Here is an 18,994-nt window from a genome sequence, read left to right as displayed (position 1 = left end):
TACCCCCACCCCATCTCCACGATCGCTGGATGTCTGTACCCCCACCCCATCTCCACCATATACTGGATGTCTGTACCCCCACCCCATCTCCACCATACACTGGATGTCTGTACCCCCACCCCATCTCCACCATATACTGGATGTCTGTACCCCCACCCCATCTCCACCATATACTGGATGTCTGTACCCCCACCCAATCTCCACGATCGCTGGATGTCTGTACCCCCACCCCATCTCCACTATAAACTGGATGTCTGTACCCCCACCCCATCTCCACTATACACTGGATGTCTGTACCGACACCCCATCTCCACCATATACTGGATGTCTGTACCCCACCCCATCTCCACTATACACTGGATGTCTGTACCCCCACCCCATCTCCACTATACACTGGATGTCTGTACCCCCACCCCATCTCCACCATATACTGATGTCTGTACCCCCACCTCATCTTCACCATATACTGGACGTCTGTACCCCAAGTAATTGGTCAGACTGGCAAATGGACGGATTGACGGACGGACGGATAGACAGACAGACCATAAATGCCATACCATAAAGAATAGGTCAAAGACTGGTTTACATGTATGATAAAAACTTAATGGTTTTAAAACTTGCTAATTTAATTACTGGTGATCAGAAAATCTCACTTTAGTAGATATATTCTCCACAGTTGGTAACAGAAACAGAACTATGTTTTTATTTTTCCATATTTGGATTTTTATTATCAAAAATAAAACATAGAAAATACAATTCTGATGCTTAGAGGGGGACACAATTTCTGATCAGTTGAATCTAGGCAGTCTATGGCCATACTACTTAATTTCTTTCTTGTCTGCATGATTTACCAACCTATCAATCTCTTAGTTTCTGAGTGCCTATAAAATAGTCATGTTTAATCTGAATTCCCTGAAACTTCTCTGACATTCTTTATTTAGTATGTCCCATACCCTGGTAAGGCTGAGGACATCAATTTTGTCAAGCCAACTATTTTGACAAATATTACATTGTACGTCTGTTAAAGCATTATTTATTTAAATCTTGTACCAATAACTTTCCCAAGTTTCATCTGAATTGCGTATGATTTCCCTAACATAGCCGCTCCATTCTGAAGGTGAAAGAGTGGGTTTAAGAGACGATAACAAATCAATCTAAAGTTTCCTTTAAAGTTTGATCGGTAGCCTCAGAATTATTATTGATTTCCAAAGATACCCAAGATATGGCATGTAACTTAGGTAGATTTTCCCATATTTAAAGAGATATCCTTTCAGTCTCTAAAGTATAAAATGAACAAACAAATAAAAGTAATCAACAAATGAAAAATGATATTCAAATGAGAAAAATGTGGAACTATGTCCACAACATATATGTCCAGTTTTCAGAGAAAAGGCTCTCAATTTGAATAAACAAATTTTTAAAATACCTTACATTGTTCTTTTTTCACTGTCATCGTCATAATTAAAAAGATTTTGACAAAAGTTTTCTGCCAACTCCTTATCTATAATACGTAAGTTCCTATCAATTAAGGTAAAGAATGGTTCATCCTTTTTTCTTTTTTTTACATAATTTATAGTTGTATCAGTTAAAACAGACAATGTTTGTATTGAAGAAATATTGTGGACCCTATGCATTTGATTTTGCATACCTTTTAATGAAAGCTTTCCGAATCTTTATTTCGTCTTCATTTAATTTGTACACCCTATGATTTAATTGTCAAATTATGTCGCTGTAGTGAACTAGATGGAATTTCTAAATGTTGACATGGAAGAAGATGACACCAATGGAAAAGTAAGATAGCTCTTTTCCACTCCCCATGTAGTACGACAAAAGTTGCTTCATAAACATTGCAATATTTTAAAGGCAACAACTTTGAGACAGAAATGGTCAGTAAATACCCCGGTATATGTATTTACATCGTCCGAGACCCACGGTTGATAGTATCGTTGGTCTTCGACAATGATGTATTTACAACACTTATCTGATCACAATCAACCAAAACAACACAATATAACATTGATAGTTTATATAGAAATCATTGTAAATCATCATGTAAATTATATAAATCAAATGTAAACCCAACACATTACCCATTTGTAAAGTACCCATTTGTACAGTACCCATTAGCACCATTTCTTTATTATCTGGTACCATTTTACCACGTTACACCCGAACTCATCTGGTAAGATGAAAAATAAACAAAAAATGAATTGTACAAGAAATCAACTCGTAAGGAATTATTGCATTTCTACAAAGTAAACTTAGTGATTTAAAAAAACCACTATCATAATACTGCCACAATATACCCAACATTATTTTTAAAAATTCCTTAGATTTCATATGATCAATACTGGTATAGCATCGTAGTAGTAACATGGATCATATACTGGATTATTAGGGGTTCCCAGTGTCCCCTAACATTAACCTAACGCTCCATTAGCATTTCATGCTTTGTATTGCACAAACATACATTTGTATAATTATCAACATTAGTACATGTAGTAAAGACTTAAAATTAGAGTAAAACATTACATGGATGAGTTAATGGATGTTTTCATACATGCATATTTCTGTATACAGTTTAATCAGATGCACACATAAAAATCAACTGGAGCCCATTTCACATATATTTTTTAAAGAAATTTCTATCCAAACTTTTTTTTGAATATAGGTCTTATGTTGCTTTCAGACCAGCCCTGATAAAGAATTTCAAGACCTGTATTAACATAGATATTCAGGTCCAAAAAATTAAATTAAAAAAAAAAGACAAATGGCTCAATTGCTGATTCAAGGGGAACTACTCTGCCACGGAGTGAAACATATCTCTATATGATAGATTCTGGTAAAAATGAATCTTGAAACAAGTATTCATAACACAAAGGTATACATCAATCTTGATGGCTGTCTATAATCTTTGGTCTATTTCCTGATAAACTTTCACTCTAAATCAGGAGAGAGCTTGTTTAGGACAATGAAACAATATTTTCTAGCATTTAAAAAAAAAATTCAATAGACTTGGATGGACATTTTAACAAGTATGGGCTTAAATAATGTTCGATAATAAATCAATTACATGTATTGTTAATTCCCCCTAGTTGTTTTTTTCTTCTTTATTTTGACAATTTCTTTAAAATGTCACTGCTCCAGTAATATCAAAATTGATTACAAAATAGATCTAGATACTAATTTTAATTCCTCACAATTTTTTTCAACTTGTACAAAGAAAGATAAAACACATACAACCAAAAATGAGTGTCCTGTTAACAGACCTGAAGTCCTATAACACCAGCAGAGCCCCACTCGATTTGCACTCTTCTCAGAAGAGAAGCCTTCTAAGAAGATCGCATTCCGTTATATGTAAATCGAGTAAACCTGGAGAATATAACCCAAAATAAACAAGTGTTTAAGTTTTCTCAAACACTATGACACAATCACGTGCATGTATGTGTCATAAATTCTTCTCTAGTGAGACTCATCACTCGCACACTTAAAACGTGGTCGCCGCCATCTTAGAAGATAAATCTTCCAGCTTCGAGACGGAAGAGTTAGAAGATCTTCCAGAAGCAGAAGAGCTACAAATCGAGTGACCGGAAGATATATTCTAGAAGGAGAAGAGTGCAAATCGAGTGGGGCTCTGGATAAACTAAGAAATATTACAACCTTGACCTTAATGTCTTGTTAACTGACCTGAAGTCCTATAACACCAGCACGATAAACTAAGAAATATTACAACCTTGACCTTAATGTCCTGTTAACTGACCTGAAGTCCTATAACACCAGCACGATAAACTAAGAAATATTACAACCTTGACCTTAGTGTCTTGTTAACTGACCTGAAGTCCTATAACACCAGCACGATAAACTAAGAAATATTACAACCTTGACCTTAATGTCCTGTTAACTGACCTGAAGTCCTATAACACCAGCACGATAAACTAAGAAATATTACAACCTTGATCTTAATGTCCTGTTAACTGATCTGAAGTCCTATAACACCAGCACGATAAACTAAGAAATATTACAACCTTGACCTTAGTGTCTTGTTAACTGACCTGAAGTTCTATAACACCAGCACGATAAACTAAGAAATATTAATGACATCACAGCAACAATAAAATGACTTCACAGCAACAATACAACATATCATAGAAAAAATACAATGACATCAAATTTGAACAGCATTACAATTTTTTTTTTTAATATTTAAACATTTAGACACACATGTAAATAAAATGGTATGTTGAGAGAGCATAAATCCCTCCCTATCTTGATGACGACATGAGAAATTTTCAATCTGAGGGGTGACATTTTTGATGGTCTAAGTTCTGCAGTGCATTAAGCAATCAACAATATCATCCCGAGAGTTCAAGATTTCTCTGCAACACCCTAATGGTAATAGTATATTAAATTAATCATACAAATTTTTCCTATCTCTACACAATGTTAGGGTGCAAGTCAAACTAACTTCAAGTACAAGGTGTACATGCCAAGGGACACAACAGCAGTAAACTAATCTGAAATATATTTGTTAACATCTTACTTGGCAAACTAAAATGTAATCTATAATATATTTGTGAATTTACTCGTCACAATAATCTGTAATATATTTGTGAATTTACTCATCACAACAAACTGTAATCTATAATATATTTGTGAATTTACTCGTCACAATAATCTGTAATCTGTAATATATTTGTGAATTTACTCGAACAAATACCTACAACCAACACTTGGACAACCATTAGTTTTATGTAACAACTTAATTGCTTATATTTTCTCATAATACATGTACTCTCACATATATAAACTTCTTTTATCTGTAACAAACAAAGTATACCTGTACCTTATCATTCTGTGTTTCTCCTCATCACACCCTTTTACTCCAATAAATATCAAATAGTCTATCAGCTACTTTCATCAATAAATTGTAGTCGTCTGTGAACTTCTATTGATATCCTAATTATACTATAACTGAAAAAAGCAAAAAGCAATACAAATTTTATAGACCTATTAGGCTTAATCATGCTGATAAGGATGCTAACCTTCGCAAATGCTTACCTTCTATTTAAATGCTTACGGTGTTCAGCAAAAAAAATAGTTTCCTAATAATAAAAAGTCCATTTCACTCTTGACAAATAAAAAAAGTTCATTTCAATTTAATTTTTAAGAATACAATGTATGATGAAAACACACACAAAACTGCATTAGATGCCTACATTCTATTTCAACACAAGCAGAATATCATAACAATACCCACACAAACAGAAAAAAATACCACAATGTGAAATCCAATTGTGTAATGCTTAATCATAATAAAGACATTTATAACTATTCTACTTGTTTCTTGCATGACATTAGCAAGAAAATACAAAATAAAAAGTTTCTACAAAATTAAAACAAATTAATATCTGATTAGCTTTGTCTCTTTAGCTTTGTCTCTTTTAAATTAGAAAGTTTTCTGATTATCAAATAAAACAGAGGTATTCGGACTATACAACAATCATGTGACTTATGACTTACATGTGCCACATATCATACAGTGTGATGAAGTACCTATTATAACCATACAATATAGCTCCTATTCTTTCTTGGTCCCGAACAGTTTGAGTGACTTACAAGCCTTTTGCCTCTGTTTGTACATCGTAGACATCATGAAATAGCCCGCTGAAAAAGAATGTGATCATCGTTAGTCAACATCTTCGTTCCACAAAGGCAGTGTACTGAAACAATATTTGTGTCTCACAAATCAGTAATTCAGGAAATCATAATGGTTTTCAGGATAATAAAACGGTCACAAAAGGGGAAAAGATTGTCTGTGTGAGGAAGTTTTTTTTTACTTTTTATTTAATAATTTGTTGTTACCTTTTGGCTGTTGAAGCCATTAACAAATAGAATGGGTGAGTACTATCAGGTATCACATCAATTACATTATCAAAACCTTGGCAAACTTGATCAAACTGATTTAAGAAATGAATTAAACACTGAAGTACACATAAAAAAAAGGAAATTATTAACATCACCAGCTTGTATACAGGGTAAACTCACAATATTCTCACATCATTAGCTTGTATACAGGTAAACTCAAAATATTCTCACATCAACAGCTTGTATATACAGGTAAACTCCAAATATTCTCACATCATCAGCTTGTATCGGGTAAACTCACAATATTCTCACATCATCAGCTTTTATACAGGTAAACTCCAAATATTCTCACATCATCAGCTTGTATACAGGTAAACTCAAAATATTCTCACATCATCAGCTTAACCACTCAAGTTCAATTCAATATACTTTTTTTTATGAGAAATTAGTTATGTTAAAAGAGAAATTATAAATAAATGATCTAATCTTGTCAAACTATTCTGATCTTTATTATCAGAAGAGGCATCAAAAGATTTTATCTCTTCCTTTTAAAGTATATTTGATATCAAGTGTTGCTTTTTCCAAAGAAATATCAAAGTCTAAAAAGTAAACTAAATTTAACTTAAAAGAGAGAAAAACATTTCAAATTTCATAATCTATGTGTACGATAGTGATTATGTTTCTGTTTTAACATAAAGATGTTTTACTTACCTGGGATAAATACAGCTGTATAGCTCTTTAAAAACCAAGGGAAATAAAATGAGATGTTGAAAGAGTTTGGAAGGAATACTGAAAATTTCTCTGTCTGTTCATAGTATGGGATGGCCATCACAATGACCAATGCTGAAAATAAAGGAAAGTAGGTAGTTATGTCCCTTTGACCATTAATGATGAAAATAAGTAGTTATCTCCCTTTGACCATTAATGATGAAAATAAGTAGTTATCTCCCTTTGACCATTAAATGATGAAAATAGGTAGTGATCTGCTTTCGCTCAACTTGAAAAAAAAAACTTAAATTATCAGAGCAGCTACAGAAGATCATTAGAAAAATTTCAATTTTTGAGCATTCATTTCATCAAAAAGTGTCCAATTCAGTCTTTGGTGTTTTCTTTTCTTTCATTTTTTGTGTGTTTCCAGCAAAACACAAACTTACAAGAATAAAGAAACTTACCCTCAGAAATAAAACCCAGGGGATACAGGGGCACCCAAGCCGTGTAGCGACACCAAGTAATCAAATCATTCTTCTTCCCCAGCACTGACAGCATGTAGAACGGATATCTGTCAACCAAGAAAACCTACCTATATATATATATATCTATAAACAGATCATCGTTTAAAAGTATGTTCAGCACTTAAGTACTGTGTGGCAGGGTGGCAAAGTGGTAACACTCTTGGTTTTCACCTAGGCCGTCAAGGTTTGATTCCCTAATCGGATACGAATAGTTACTGGGTCACCTGCCAACAAGAGTGATTAATATAAGTTTATATAATTTTTTCGCAACTGTTGTAAATTCAATTTTTATTTTACACTGTAAACATGTAAACTACATATCCCAGGTCTGTCGCTGTAATCACACTGATAAACCATTGGTAAATGTGTCCTCATATCCCAGGTCTGTCGCTGTAATCACACTGATAAACCATTGGTAAATGTGTCCTCATATCCCAGGTCTGTCGCTGTAATCACACTGATAAACCATTGGTAAATGTGTCCTCATATCCCTGGTCTGTCGCTGTAATCACACTGATAAACCATTGGTAAATGTGTCCTCATATCCCAGGTCTGTCGCTGTAATCACACTGATAAACCATTGGTAAATGTGTCCTCATATCCCAGGTCTGTCGCTGTAATCACACTGATAAACCATTGGTAAATGTGTCCTCATATCCCAGGTCTGTCGCTGTAATCACACTGATAAACCATTGGTAAATGTGTCCTCATATCCCAGGTCTGTCGCTGTAATCACACTGATAAACCATTGGTAAATGTGTCCTCATATCCCAGGTCTGTCGCTGTAATCACACTGATAAACCATTGGTAAATGTGTCCTCATATCCCAGGTCTGTCGCTGTAATCACACTGATAAACCATTGGTAAATGTGTCCTCATATCCCAGGTCTGTCGCTGTAATCACACTGATAAACCATTGGTAAATGTGTCCTCATATCCCTGGTCTGTCGCTGTAATCACACTGATAAACCATTGGTAAATGTGTCCTCATATCCCAGGTCTGTCGCTGTAATCACACTGATAAACCATTGGTAAATGTGTCCTCATATCCCAGGTCTGTCGCTGTAATCACACTGATAAACCATTGGTAAATGTGTCCTCATATCCCTGGTCTGTCGCTGTAATCACACTGATAAACCATTGGTAAATGTGTCCTCATATCCCAGGTCTGTCGCTGTAATCACACTGATAAACCATTGGTAAATGTGTCCTCATATCCCAGGTCTGTCGCTGTAATCACACTGATAAACCATTGGTAAATGTGTCCTCATATCCCAGGTCTGTCGCTGTAATCACACTGATAAACCATTGGTAAATGTGTCCTCATATCCCAGGTCTGTCGCTGTAATCACACTGATAAACCTTTGGTAAATGTGTCCTCATATCCCAGGTCTGTCGCTGTAATCACACTGATAAACCATTGGTAAATGTGTCCTCATATCCCAGGTCTGTCGCTGTAATCACACTGATAAACCATTGGTAAATGTGTCCTCATATCCCAGGTCTGTCAGTGTAATCACACTGATAAACCATTGGTAAATGTGTCCTCATATCCCAGGTCTGTCGCTGTAATCACACTGATAAACCATTGGTAAATGTGTCCTCATATCCCAGGTCTGTCGCTGTAATCACACTGATAAACCATTGGTAAATGTGTCCTCATATCCCAGGTCTGTCGCTGTAATCACACTGATAAACCATTGGTAAATGTGTCCTCATATCCCAGGTCTGTCGCTGTAATCACACTGATAAACCATTGGTAAATGTGTCCTCATATCCCAGGTCTGTCGCTGTAATCACACTGATAAACCATTGGTAAATGTGTCCTCATATCCCAGGTCTGTCGCTGTAATCACACTGATAAACCATTGGTAAATGTGTCCTCATATCCCAGGTCTGTCGCTGTAATCACACTGATAAACCATTGGTAAATGTGTCCTCATATCCCAGGTCTGTTGCTGTAATCACACTGATAAACCATTGGTAAATGTGTCCTCATATCCCAGGTCTGTCGCTGTAATCACACTGATAAACCATTGGTAAATGTGTCCTCATATCCCAGGTCTGTCGCTGTAATCACACCGATAAACCATTGGTAAATGTGTCCTCATATCCCAGGTCTGTCGCTGTAACCACACTGATAAACCATTGGTAAATGTGTCCTCATATCCCAGGTCTGTCGCTGTAATCACACTGATAAACCATTGGTAAATGTGTCCTCATATCCCAGGTCTGTCGCTGTAATCACACTGATAAACCATTGGTAAATGTGTCCTCATATCCCAGGTCTGTCGCTGTAATCACACTGATAAACCATTGGTAAATGTGTCCTCATATCCCAGGTCTGTCGCTGTAATCACACTGATAAACCTTTGGTAAATGTGTCCTCATATCCCAGGTCTGTCGCTGTAATCACACTGATAAACCATTGGTAAATGTGTCCTCATGGTCAGTCATGTTTAGAAAGTCAGGAATAACTAGGATCAAGGGGAACCTACATATGAAATTTGAGAATTAGCAGTAACAAACTTTGAATATTTGTATATAAAGAACTCCTCGGTCCACCTACCTAACAACCTCTATAGAGCTCCACACCAAGAACAGGATCAATAACACTGATGTTTGGTGTAGGCGCGGCTCCTGTCCCACGACAATAAACAACACAAAATTCCGACCTGTAACCTAAAAATAATGGAAACAAAATCAATATAAAATTTAGTCTCAAGATAGTTTGTGACTGCAATACTGTAGTAGTTAGTTACTGGTTTATCACCTACATGACTCAGACTAGTTAGTTACTGGTTTATCACCTACATGACTCGGACTAGTTAGTTACTGGTTTATCACCTACATGACTCGGACTAGTTAGTTACTGGTTTATCACCTACATGACTCAGACTAGTTAGTTACTGGTTTATCACCTTCATGACTCGGACTAGTTAGTTACTGGTTTATCACCTACATGACTCCGACTAGTTAGTTACTGGTTTATCACCTACATGACTCGGACTAGTTAGTTACTGGTTTATCACCTACATGACTCGGACTAGTTAGTTACTGGTTTACCACCTACATGACTCGGACAAGTTAGTTACTGGTTTACCACCTACATGACTCGGACTAGTTAGTTACTGGTTTACCACCTACATGACTCGGACAAGTTAGTTACTGGTTTATCACCTACATGACTCGGACTAGTTAGTTACTGGTTTATCACCTACATGACTCAGTCTAGTTAGTTACTGGTTTATCACCTACATGACTCGGACTAGTTAGTTACTGGTTTATCACCTACATGACTCAGACTAGTTAGTTACTGGTTTATCACCTACATGACTCGGACTAGTTAGTTACTGGTTTATCACCTTCATGACTCAGACTGTTGTTAGTTACTGGTTTATCACCTACATGACTCAGACTAGTTAGTTACTGGTTTATCACCTTCATGACTCGGACTAGTTAGTTACTGGTTTATCACCTACATGACTCAGACTAGTTAGTTACTGGTTTATCACCTACATGACTCAGACTAGTTAGTTACTGGTTTATCACCTACATGACTCGGACTAGTTAGTTACTGGTGTATCACCTACATGACTCCGACTGTTGTTAGGTTTTATCTAATTGTAATGTAATATACTTTGACGTCAAACTATCAAATATATAGTATGTACATTGTACCGGTATATCATAGAATGTCTTTGATTTATTTCGCATTGCTGAAATTTCAAAACTATATTACTCAGTTATCAAATTTCCAAGAAAATCATCCCATGCATTTAAATATTGTTAATGAAACTAGTTATATAATTGTTTATCAGGAAATTATCACATATTAAAAACATGTTTTCCCAACAACAGATTTAGCTTTTGACATTACAAAAGTTCAACGGAATCTTAACAGCTATAATAAATGAGTAATTATTATGATTACCTGCATGAAGGCTGGAAGAGGACTAGACTTCACCAAGCCAAGTAGAGGATGGACAATTTCTAGGACAGCAGCCAGTTGTACAAATAGCATCTGTGTCCCAGCAATTTCCATTGTGTTAGAAAATGCAACTGCAACATAAAGAGGATGAGGAACTTCATCACTATGAGAGTCTGATTTGGAATTACACTTAAAATTTCAATTGTTATCTTTTCACACTAAAAGCATTACCCATTATTATGGTGGAACTAATTTCAGGTTCTGTATTGTTTTCAATAGAAAATCTCCCTGTTACGCTAATCTGTTTAACTTTGGTACCGCTCTAACATATGGAATTAGTACAAATGTATATATCATGAGATTTGTATAAACATGGATTTGATGATTATTTTGTTGATCATTGATTTACCTGACATAATACTTACAATGTACATCCCTGACACAGTGGTAGGTGAGTGCTGTGAATATATATGTGAAACCAACAAACTGGACCAGGTTGTACACAAACAAGTAGCAGGTCTTAACGTCTGGAAATGGCTCTGAAACAATATCACAAGATCATAAAAAAATAGCCCTAATCTGTGTGGAACGAGTTTTATTTAAAGTGTACAAATTTTTATATTGAACAGAATGCAATTAATTAATCTCCTATTTAAAGTTATAGTGACGTTGACCTCTAAAGTCTAAACTATCTTTGCTGAAACCAATTAAAAGATCAGGCCCTGTAATAAAGATACTTCTTAACTTTCAAATTCGAAGAAATGAAAAAAGGAAGATCAATTGAAAAATGTAGGAAAAACGCAAATTTACACTAGATGGACAGGCGATGTCATACCGTAATACTCTGTCAAATTTAGATATGCATATAAGACAGACAGAAGATAATAGAGGAAAGAAGAACATAGGGGACAGAAGAACAATCAAATGTCTAAAGAACAGAAACACAACGGTCTGTTAATAACAATAGTCCATTATGGTTCTGGCAGAAACAGAATGTATGAAAATTTAAAGGTACAAAGATAAGAGTACTGAAGGGTAGACAATATATGCCCACCCCATGCTATGTACAATCTCCAAAAGGAATGGTATGATGATACGTTCATGCCTGAGCTTTCACAGTGAATTGTTATAATTCATGCAGTAGCACTCTCACCAAGTTATGACTGAAGGCTAAATTATTGATCCTGAAAGGTACAAAAAATTCTGAGGAAGTTATCTTTATTGTAAAATGTGACAATTATACAGAAACATTTGAAAACTTTATTTCCTATTTTATCAGGTAAAGCAAAAACAGGACAATAAGATGTTATAAAACTGATACAATGACCTTATAATTAGTCTCTTGAAAATTTTAAGACAGTTATTCACAGGAAATATCCTGGAGAGAGTTAGGGAATTTCTCTCAATTTTCAAAGAAAATTTCATTGAAATTTTAAAAAGGCAGTTAAATTTATTTTAAAAAATCTCATCACAAATATCTTGAAATACCCAATATCTTCTAGTTATCAAAACTCAGAGATATCCCCACACATATTTACCTATATCCCGGTTGGATAACAGTTCCTTTTCCAGGTGCTTCATATACTCAGCATGATCAACATTCTGTAAAAAATACAGCCAAAATGTAAAAAATCAGTTTACTCCAAAGATAACATAATATTTATATCAAACAAAGAGAGAGATTTCAATAAACCTCGTAAGATCTAGGATTAACACTAGCCCCTGAGAAATGTTTAAACCTTTTCTTCTTTCTCCGACTCTGAATCCTCATATGCCACCTTATCAAAGTCAATTTTCAGCCATGGCATCTTGATTTTGTCGTAGGTAAGTCTCGGCCATATCTCTCCGTCACCACTCTTCTTTATTTGAAACTCAATACATGGTCCCAAGACTCGATACTTGCTTTCCTGCAACAAAACAAATGTATTACATATATAGGAAGGAGTAGTCATGTATATTCATTACTTATAGGATAAACAAACAGTGATCTACATCTGCTTTATAATGACCTGCGGAGCTGTATGGTGAATCACAATCACTTGAAGTTTACTAGGATCAATGGTTACAAATTGTCATATGACCAACATGTATGAATTGTTACTATGATCGAGGGCTTAACTATTACTAGGTCAGACAGTTACCTCTGGGTCGACAGGATGGTAGAACTCAATGTCGATACTGTAGTAGTTCTGGCCCCTCACCCCAAATCCTTCAGCATTAAAAGTCAAACCAGATTCTGTCAGCTTTACCACTTCATTCTGAAAAGATCATACAGATATGTTTAACTTTAAAATAAAGATTTAGCAATAGACAGTACACTGTACTGGTATAATATGTTTTCATCCTTCTAGACTCTTCAGCTAGGGGGCAAAAGAAGTGGAAATCAAAAAAAAATTAGACATTCCGATTCGAATTCTAAATCGGCCAAAACAAATGTATCTCAAATGAGTTCCGGAAGCACAATAAACTTAATTGACACCAACATAAATATGGAAATGTGTTTCAAAACCTTGAAAGGGGGAAGCCCCACAATTTTATCAGTTTGACATATTTGATACAGTAAATCATTTTTTTTACATTAAGCTGATATAAAAAATTCAAATGCTTATCTTAAAAAGACCGTCACACACCACAAACTTGTAAATAACTGAATGTGATACTGAGATGTTTCATTATAAAATTATATATTTGACAATATTATATATAAAAAAACAATACCACAATTTTTGGGAGTATGCCCAGAAAGGTTACTCCTTTTTCTACCTGTTATCAACAAATAAAAAAAACAAAACTAAATTTCAAACACAACACATCATTACAAGGCTAAACACCGAGATAAAACATATAGGGGAAACAACTAATTATAAAATATAAATTGTTCTTACTTAATTTGACACCTTTATCATATGTTATTCAGTGAAGTAGTCACCAACTGCCACAAGGAGACCCATCTCAAAATGACCCTAGCAGTTCACAGGGCAATAAACACAGAAAACAAACAAACAATTCATTTTTAATTATTTGATCTCTATTGTTTTCTGATCATGATTGTGAGGTGTGAAAACTTCCTTGTGCATATGGGCTTGGCAATCTCTGGTGATAGTGATTCCTAGGGCTGACAGTGCAGAGAAAATTTGGTCCATGGAAAAAATATCATAATAATGGGTATGGTATAATCATATACACTATTTCATATTATCAAGTGTTCCACTGCAAAAAAGGCTATGTAGTATGCTTTTTAGTGGGTCTTTTTTTTCTCAAAAATGAGCCATACCTGGTCCTGGTCTTGAAAGTCATATACACCAAACAACAGATCCCAGAGGGATCATGGAACCTATACATATATATACCATTGAATGATCCTTATTGGTTTATGTCAGACTGATCTTCTCTCTACTTTCCCTTCTTCTTTTCCTATTAATGATCTGATAACAAGAACGATTGGAACCTAAATGTTAAATTTGAGAAACATCCCTCCAGTTGTTTTAAAAAAATAGTGATAACAAACTTCAATGTTCAATGATGCATATGGCTGCCTGTCAGATATTTAGTTTTTCTGATCAAAACCCTAACTTGATTTGACATACCAAGGGGAACCTACACATGAAGTTTGAGATAGATCCCTCCAGTTCTTTTCAGGAAATAGCAAATTTTAATTCTCAACAAGAGATCCCAGAGGGATCTTGGCGCCCACCATTGAATGATCTTCATAGGTTCCATGTCAGATTGATCTTTTCTCTACTTTTCCCTTCTTCTAAGTCTTACAAATCTGTGTAAATTCAGAAACAGCCCTCTATAGCTAGTACTTTTCAAACAAGGGGAAGCTATATATAAAATTTAAGATTTAGCGATAATGGCTGTCTGTCGACCATGTTGTTTTTGGATTGGTCCCAATATGCAAAACTAGGCACTGAGGGGAACCTACATATGAAATTTGAGAAAGATCCCTTGAGTGCTTTCTGAGAAATAGCGATAACAAACTTCAATTGTCAAAATCAAAGATGGCTGCCTGTCGGCCATGTTGTTTTCTGATTAGTTTCAAAATGCAATATGCATAACTAGGCACCAAGGGGAACCTACATATGAAATTTGAGAAAGATCCCTTCATCACTTTCTGAGAAATAGCGATAACAAACTTCAATTGTCAAAATCCAAGATGGCTGCCTGTCGGCCATGTTGTTTTCCGATTGGTCTCAAAATGTAATATGCATAACTAGGCAACAAGAGGAACCTACGTATGAAATTTGAGAAAGATCCCTTCATCAGTTTTTGAGAAATAGCGATAACAAACTTCAATTGTCAAATTCCAAGATGGCTGCCTGTCGGCCATGTTGTTTTCCGATTGGTCTCAAAATGCAATATGCATAACTAGGCACCAAGGGGAACCTACATATGAAATTTAAGAAAGATCCCTTCATCACTTTCTGAGAAATAGCGATAACAAACTTCAATTGTCAAAATCCAAGATGGCTGCCTGTCGGCCATGTTGTTTTCTGATTGGTCTCAAAATGCAATATGCATAACTAGGCACCAAGTGGAACCTACATATGAAATTTGAGAAAGATCCCTTCAGTACTTTCTGAGAAATAGCGACAACACACTTCAATTGTCAAAATCCAAGATGGCTGTCTGTCGGCCATGTTGTTTTCCGATTGGTCTCAAAATGCAATATGCATAACTAGGCACCAAGTGGAACCTACATATGAAATTTGAGAGAGATCCCTTCAGTACTTTCTGAGAAATAGCGATAACAAACTTCAATTGTCAAAATCCAAGATGGCTGCCTGTCGGCCATGTTGTTTTCCGATTGGTCTCAAAATGCAATATGCATAACTAGGCACCAAGAGGAACCTACATATGAAATTTGAGAAAGATCCCTTCAGTACTTTCTGAGTATCTCAAATGAGTTCCGGAAGCACAATAAACTTAATTGACACCAACATAAATATGGAAATGTGTTTCAAAACCTTGAAAAGGGGAAGCCCCACAATTTTATCAGTTTGACATATTTGATACAGGATATCAATTTTTTACATTAAGCTGATATAAAAAAAATTAAAATGCTTATCTTAAAAAGGCCGTCACACACCACAAACTTGTAAATAACTGAATGTGATACTGAGATGTTTCTTTATTAAATTATATATTTGACAATATTATATATAAAAAAACAATACAACAATGTTTGGGAGTATGCCCAGAAAGGTTACTCCTTTTTCTACCTGTTATAAACAAATAAAAAAACAAAACTAAATTTCAAACACAACACATCATGATCATTACAAGGCTAAACACCGAGATAAAACATATAGGGGAAACAACTAATTATAAAATATCAATTGTTCTTAATTTGACACCTTTATCATATGTTGTTCAGTGAAGTAGTCACCAACGAAATAGCGATAACAAACTTCAATTGTCAAAATCCAAGATGGCTGCCTGTCGGCCATGTTGTTTTCCGATTGGTCTCAAAATGCAATATGCATAACTAGGCACCAAGGGGAACCTACATATGAAATTTGAGAAAGATCCCTTCAGTACTTTCTGAGGATTAGCGATAACAAATTTCAATGTTCAATATATGATGCATATGGCTGCCTGTCAGATATTTCAAAACCCTAACTTAAATTGACATACCAAGGGGAACCTACACATGAAGTTTGAGATAGATCCCTCCAGTTCTTTTCAGGAAATAGCATGTTTTAATTCTCAAAAATCCAACATGGCCGTCTACTGGCCATTTTGTTTTTCTCATCATAAATCTGAATTGGATTACACAACCAGGGACAAAGGGAGAACCTGCACATGAAGTTTGAGGAATATCCCTCCTGTACTTTTAATTTCAAGAAATAGCTAGTGATAACAAACTTCAATTCTCAAAATCAAAGATGGCCACCTGTCAGTTATTTTGCTTTTCTGATCAAAACCAGTCAACATTGAGCTAAACATTCTGCACTCATGCAATCTCACTTTAGCAAGTTGCCATATATATTCAGGTCCAAAATGATGTACAATTAATTAATTCTAAATTGGGCCTAATATTATAAGCTCTGTATATATATTGTGTACAGATACCACACATAATCATATTAAAGACTGCAAATCACAAGGTAATTGGGGGTAGGAGAATTGTAGATGGGACCGCTTCAAATTGCAAGCTGGCTAGCTATATATAGGCCTGTCGCGATATAATGTAAACATTCTGTCAATTCAATGTATCAAATCGGACTGATAATTACAATTAAATTATATTATTGTAATGTAGCTTTGTTAACTTACAGATTCCTATCCAGGTGTTTACTGACCCACAGACGGACTAAAGATGCAGGGCAATTTAAATAGCCCGCCCCCTCATGATGCAGGGCAATTTAAATAGCCCGCCCCCTCATGATGTAGGGCAATTTGAATAGCCCACCATCTGATGATGTAGGGCAATTTGAATAACCCACCTTCTGATGATGTAGGGTGATAAATAACTGCACCCATTTTACTATTATCAAAGAGTTAAAACTTCTGTTTGAAAACTTTTCCCCCACCTTCTCTTTTTTTTGTCGATTTTACTGATGCATATTTTGGACGCTATAATATAAGTATAGGCTATACTTAAAGCATCCAAAATTGTTTGAAACTTATGTGTAAAACCCAGAAATTAGTCAAAAAAACAACAACTTTTAATGGGTTTTTTTTTTATAGAAAGTTACAGCACTCAATTATATAATACAAAGTTGTCTCGGAAAATTAATACTGTCTGGAGTTGGATTTCTTCGATTTGGGGCTCACATGTTGGAAATCCGTTACTGCAGTTTTTGGTACTTGCATTGCATTCCAGGATCTCTATGATACATACTGATACACAGATTTATTTCTGAATTACGTTTTCCTCTGCTGTCAGCTCAAATATACAAATAAAGTTGAAATTACCAACAACAGGATCTTGTTATAAAGGCATATGATTTATTATTTAGAATGTCCTGATGGCGAGACGGAATTTCACTGTTTCATTATCAAACTGAAACACCAACCACATATCGCACTTGTTTTGGTTATATTTCAAAATCTGTCTATACTAAATTAGCCAGAGTTGCCGATGCTCAAGTAGTGACTAGGTTTCCTACCTGGTGTACAATACGTACGTGTCTGTGAGCGTGAAAAACAAACCGGCATTTCTCTCCGGAGGAGGTTTTACTAGAAGGAATACACCAGTGCTTTTATGCAATTACTTAATAATTCATCAAAACATAAATACGAGATATATGTACAAAGACACTTACTTCCACGTCTCTAAGATCAACCTTTAAGAAGATTTGATCAGTTTTCTGTCCCCAGTAAACGAAAGGTCTCAAAGTATCGGCCATGATCAAAGTGCGATTGGGATGAATTAGTATATCCCGAGCCGACTAGAGCACAAGTCCAGAATCCGAGCTTTGGTTATTTTCGTTTTTCTCCACGACGGCTTGATTGATTAAAGTCATTTTCTCTGCAACAATTCAAATTGCTTTTTTTCAGCTAACCGTGTCAGTAACAATTTCTGAAAAGTATTTTAACGTTAGAAATCGACGATCTTCATTATTCAGAGGGTGATTTGGTGTAACTCGCACTCAAGCATGCTCTGCCTTGATGCCTTATGTTTTTATATCTGTTGATATATATTTATTATGTGGAATACAAGCTGTTTAGAGCTTATGTTTCATGCAAAACATGCCCGACTTTTAAATTAAGATTCCGTATCTTTATCTTTAACCGTTTACCTGAGCTCATACTAAGAGGAGGAAGCTCCAGAAGCTACTCACTTCGGCTCGGGTTAAACGAATTCACCCTATCTCAAAATTACGGAGTGAAAGGTCAAGGACGATTTTAAAATCTATTTTTTTTTAATATCAAAAATATTGGATCTTTTTGTTATGGATGAACAACATTATAGTGTTTCCTAATGTAGAAACAGAAATACAGATTACTTAATATATGT

At 35.3% G+C, this 18,994-nt stretch overlaps 1 protein-coding gene across 3 annotated transcripts; it reads right to left on the bottom strand.

Moving 5' to 3' along the window:
• Positions 1-3,515: 3,515 nt before the first annotated feature.
• Positions 3,516-18,596, bottom strand: LOC117334698 (very-long-chain (3R)-3-hydroxyacyl-CoA dehydratase-like). Of its 3 annotated transcripts, XR_004534213.1 has the most exons (11): positions 18,300-18,571; positions 13,170-13,286; positions 12,768-12,935; positions 12,567-12,630; positions 11,454-11,567; positions 11,032-11,159; positions 9,667-9,779; positions 7,038-7,144; positions 6,577-6,708; positions 4,053-5,664; positions 3,516-3,833 (listed from the first exon to the last, which is right to left on the bottom strand). XR_004534213.1 is itself a non-coding variant. In XM_033894462.1 (10 exons), exons 1-10 carry the CDS (start codon positions 18,381-18,383, stop codon positions 5,579-5,581), a joined length of 1,113 nt encoding a protein of 370 aa, XP_033750353.1. In that variant the 5' UTR covers positions 18,384-18,571; the 3' UTR covers positions 3,517-5,578. The 3 variants fall into 3 exon arrangements, 2 of the variants coding, with proteins under 2 accessions (XP_033750353.1, XP_033750354.1); XM_033894462.1 differs by having other exon boundaries at positions 3,517-5,664; XM_033894463.1 differs by lacking the exons at positions 3,516-3,833; positions 4,053-5,664; positions 6,577-6,708; positions 7,038-7,144 and adding an exon at positions 7,169-9,503 and having other exon boundaries at positions 18,300-18,596.
• Between the last annotated feature and the right edge of the window lie 398 nt (positions 18,597-18,994).

The sequence above is a fragment of the Pecten maximus genome, chromosome 9 (assembly GCF_902652985.1).
Source record: "Pecten maximus chromosome 9, xPecMax1.1, whole genome shotgun sequence".
Classification (NCBI taxonomy): domain Eukaryota; kingdom Metazoa; phylum Mollusca; class Bivalvia; order Pectinida; family Pectinidae; genus Pecten; species Pecten maximus.
This window is presented reverse-complemented; position numbering and strand designations above follow the sequence as displayed.

Excerpts from the sequence above, each read along its gene's own strand:
- LOC117334698 (XM_033894462.1), bottom strand. The coding sequence starts at position 18,383 with ATGGCCGATACTTTGAGACCTTTCGTTTACTGGGGACAGAAAACTGAT. Across the intron at positions 11,568-12,566 it reads GTTATCCAACCGGGATATAG|AGCCATTTCCAGACGTTAAG; the intron begins GTAAATATGTGT and ends ATATTGTTTCAG. Across the intron at positions 11,160-11,453 it reads CTGTGTCAGGGATGTACATT|TTGCATTTTCTAACACAATG; the intron begins GTAAGTATTATG and ends TTTATGTTGCAG.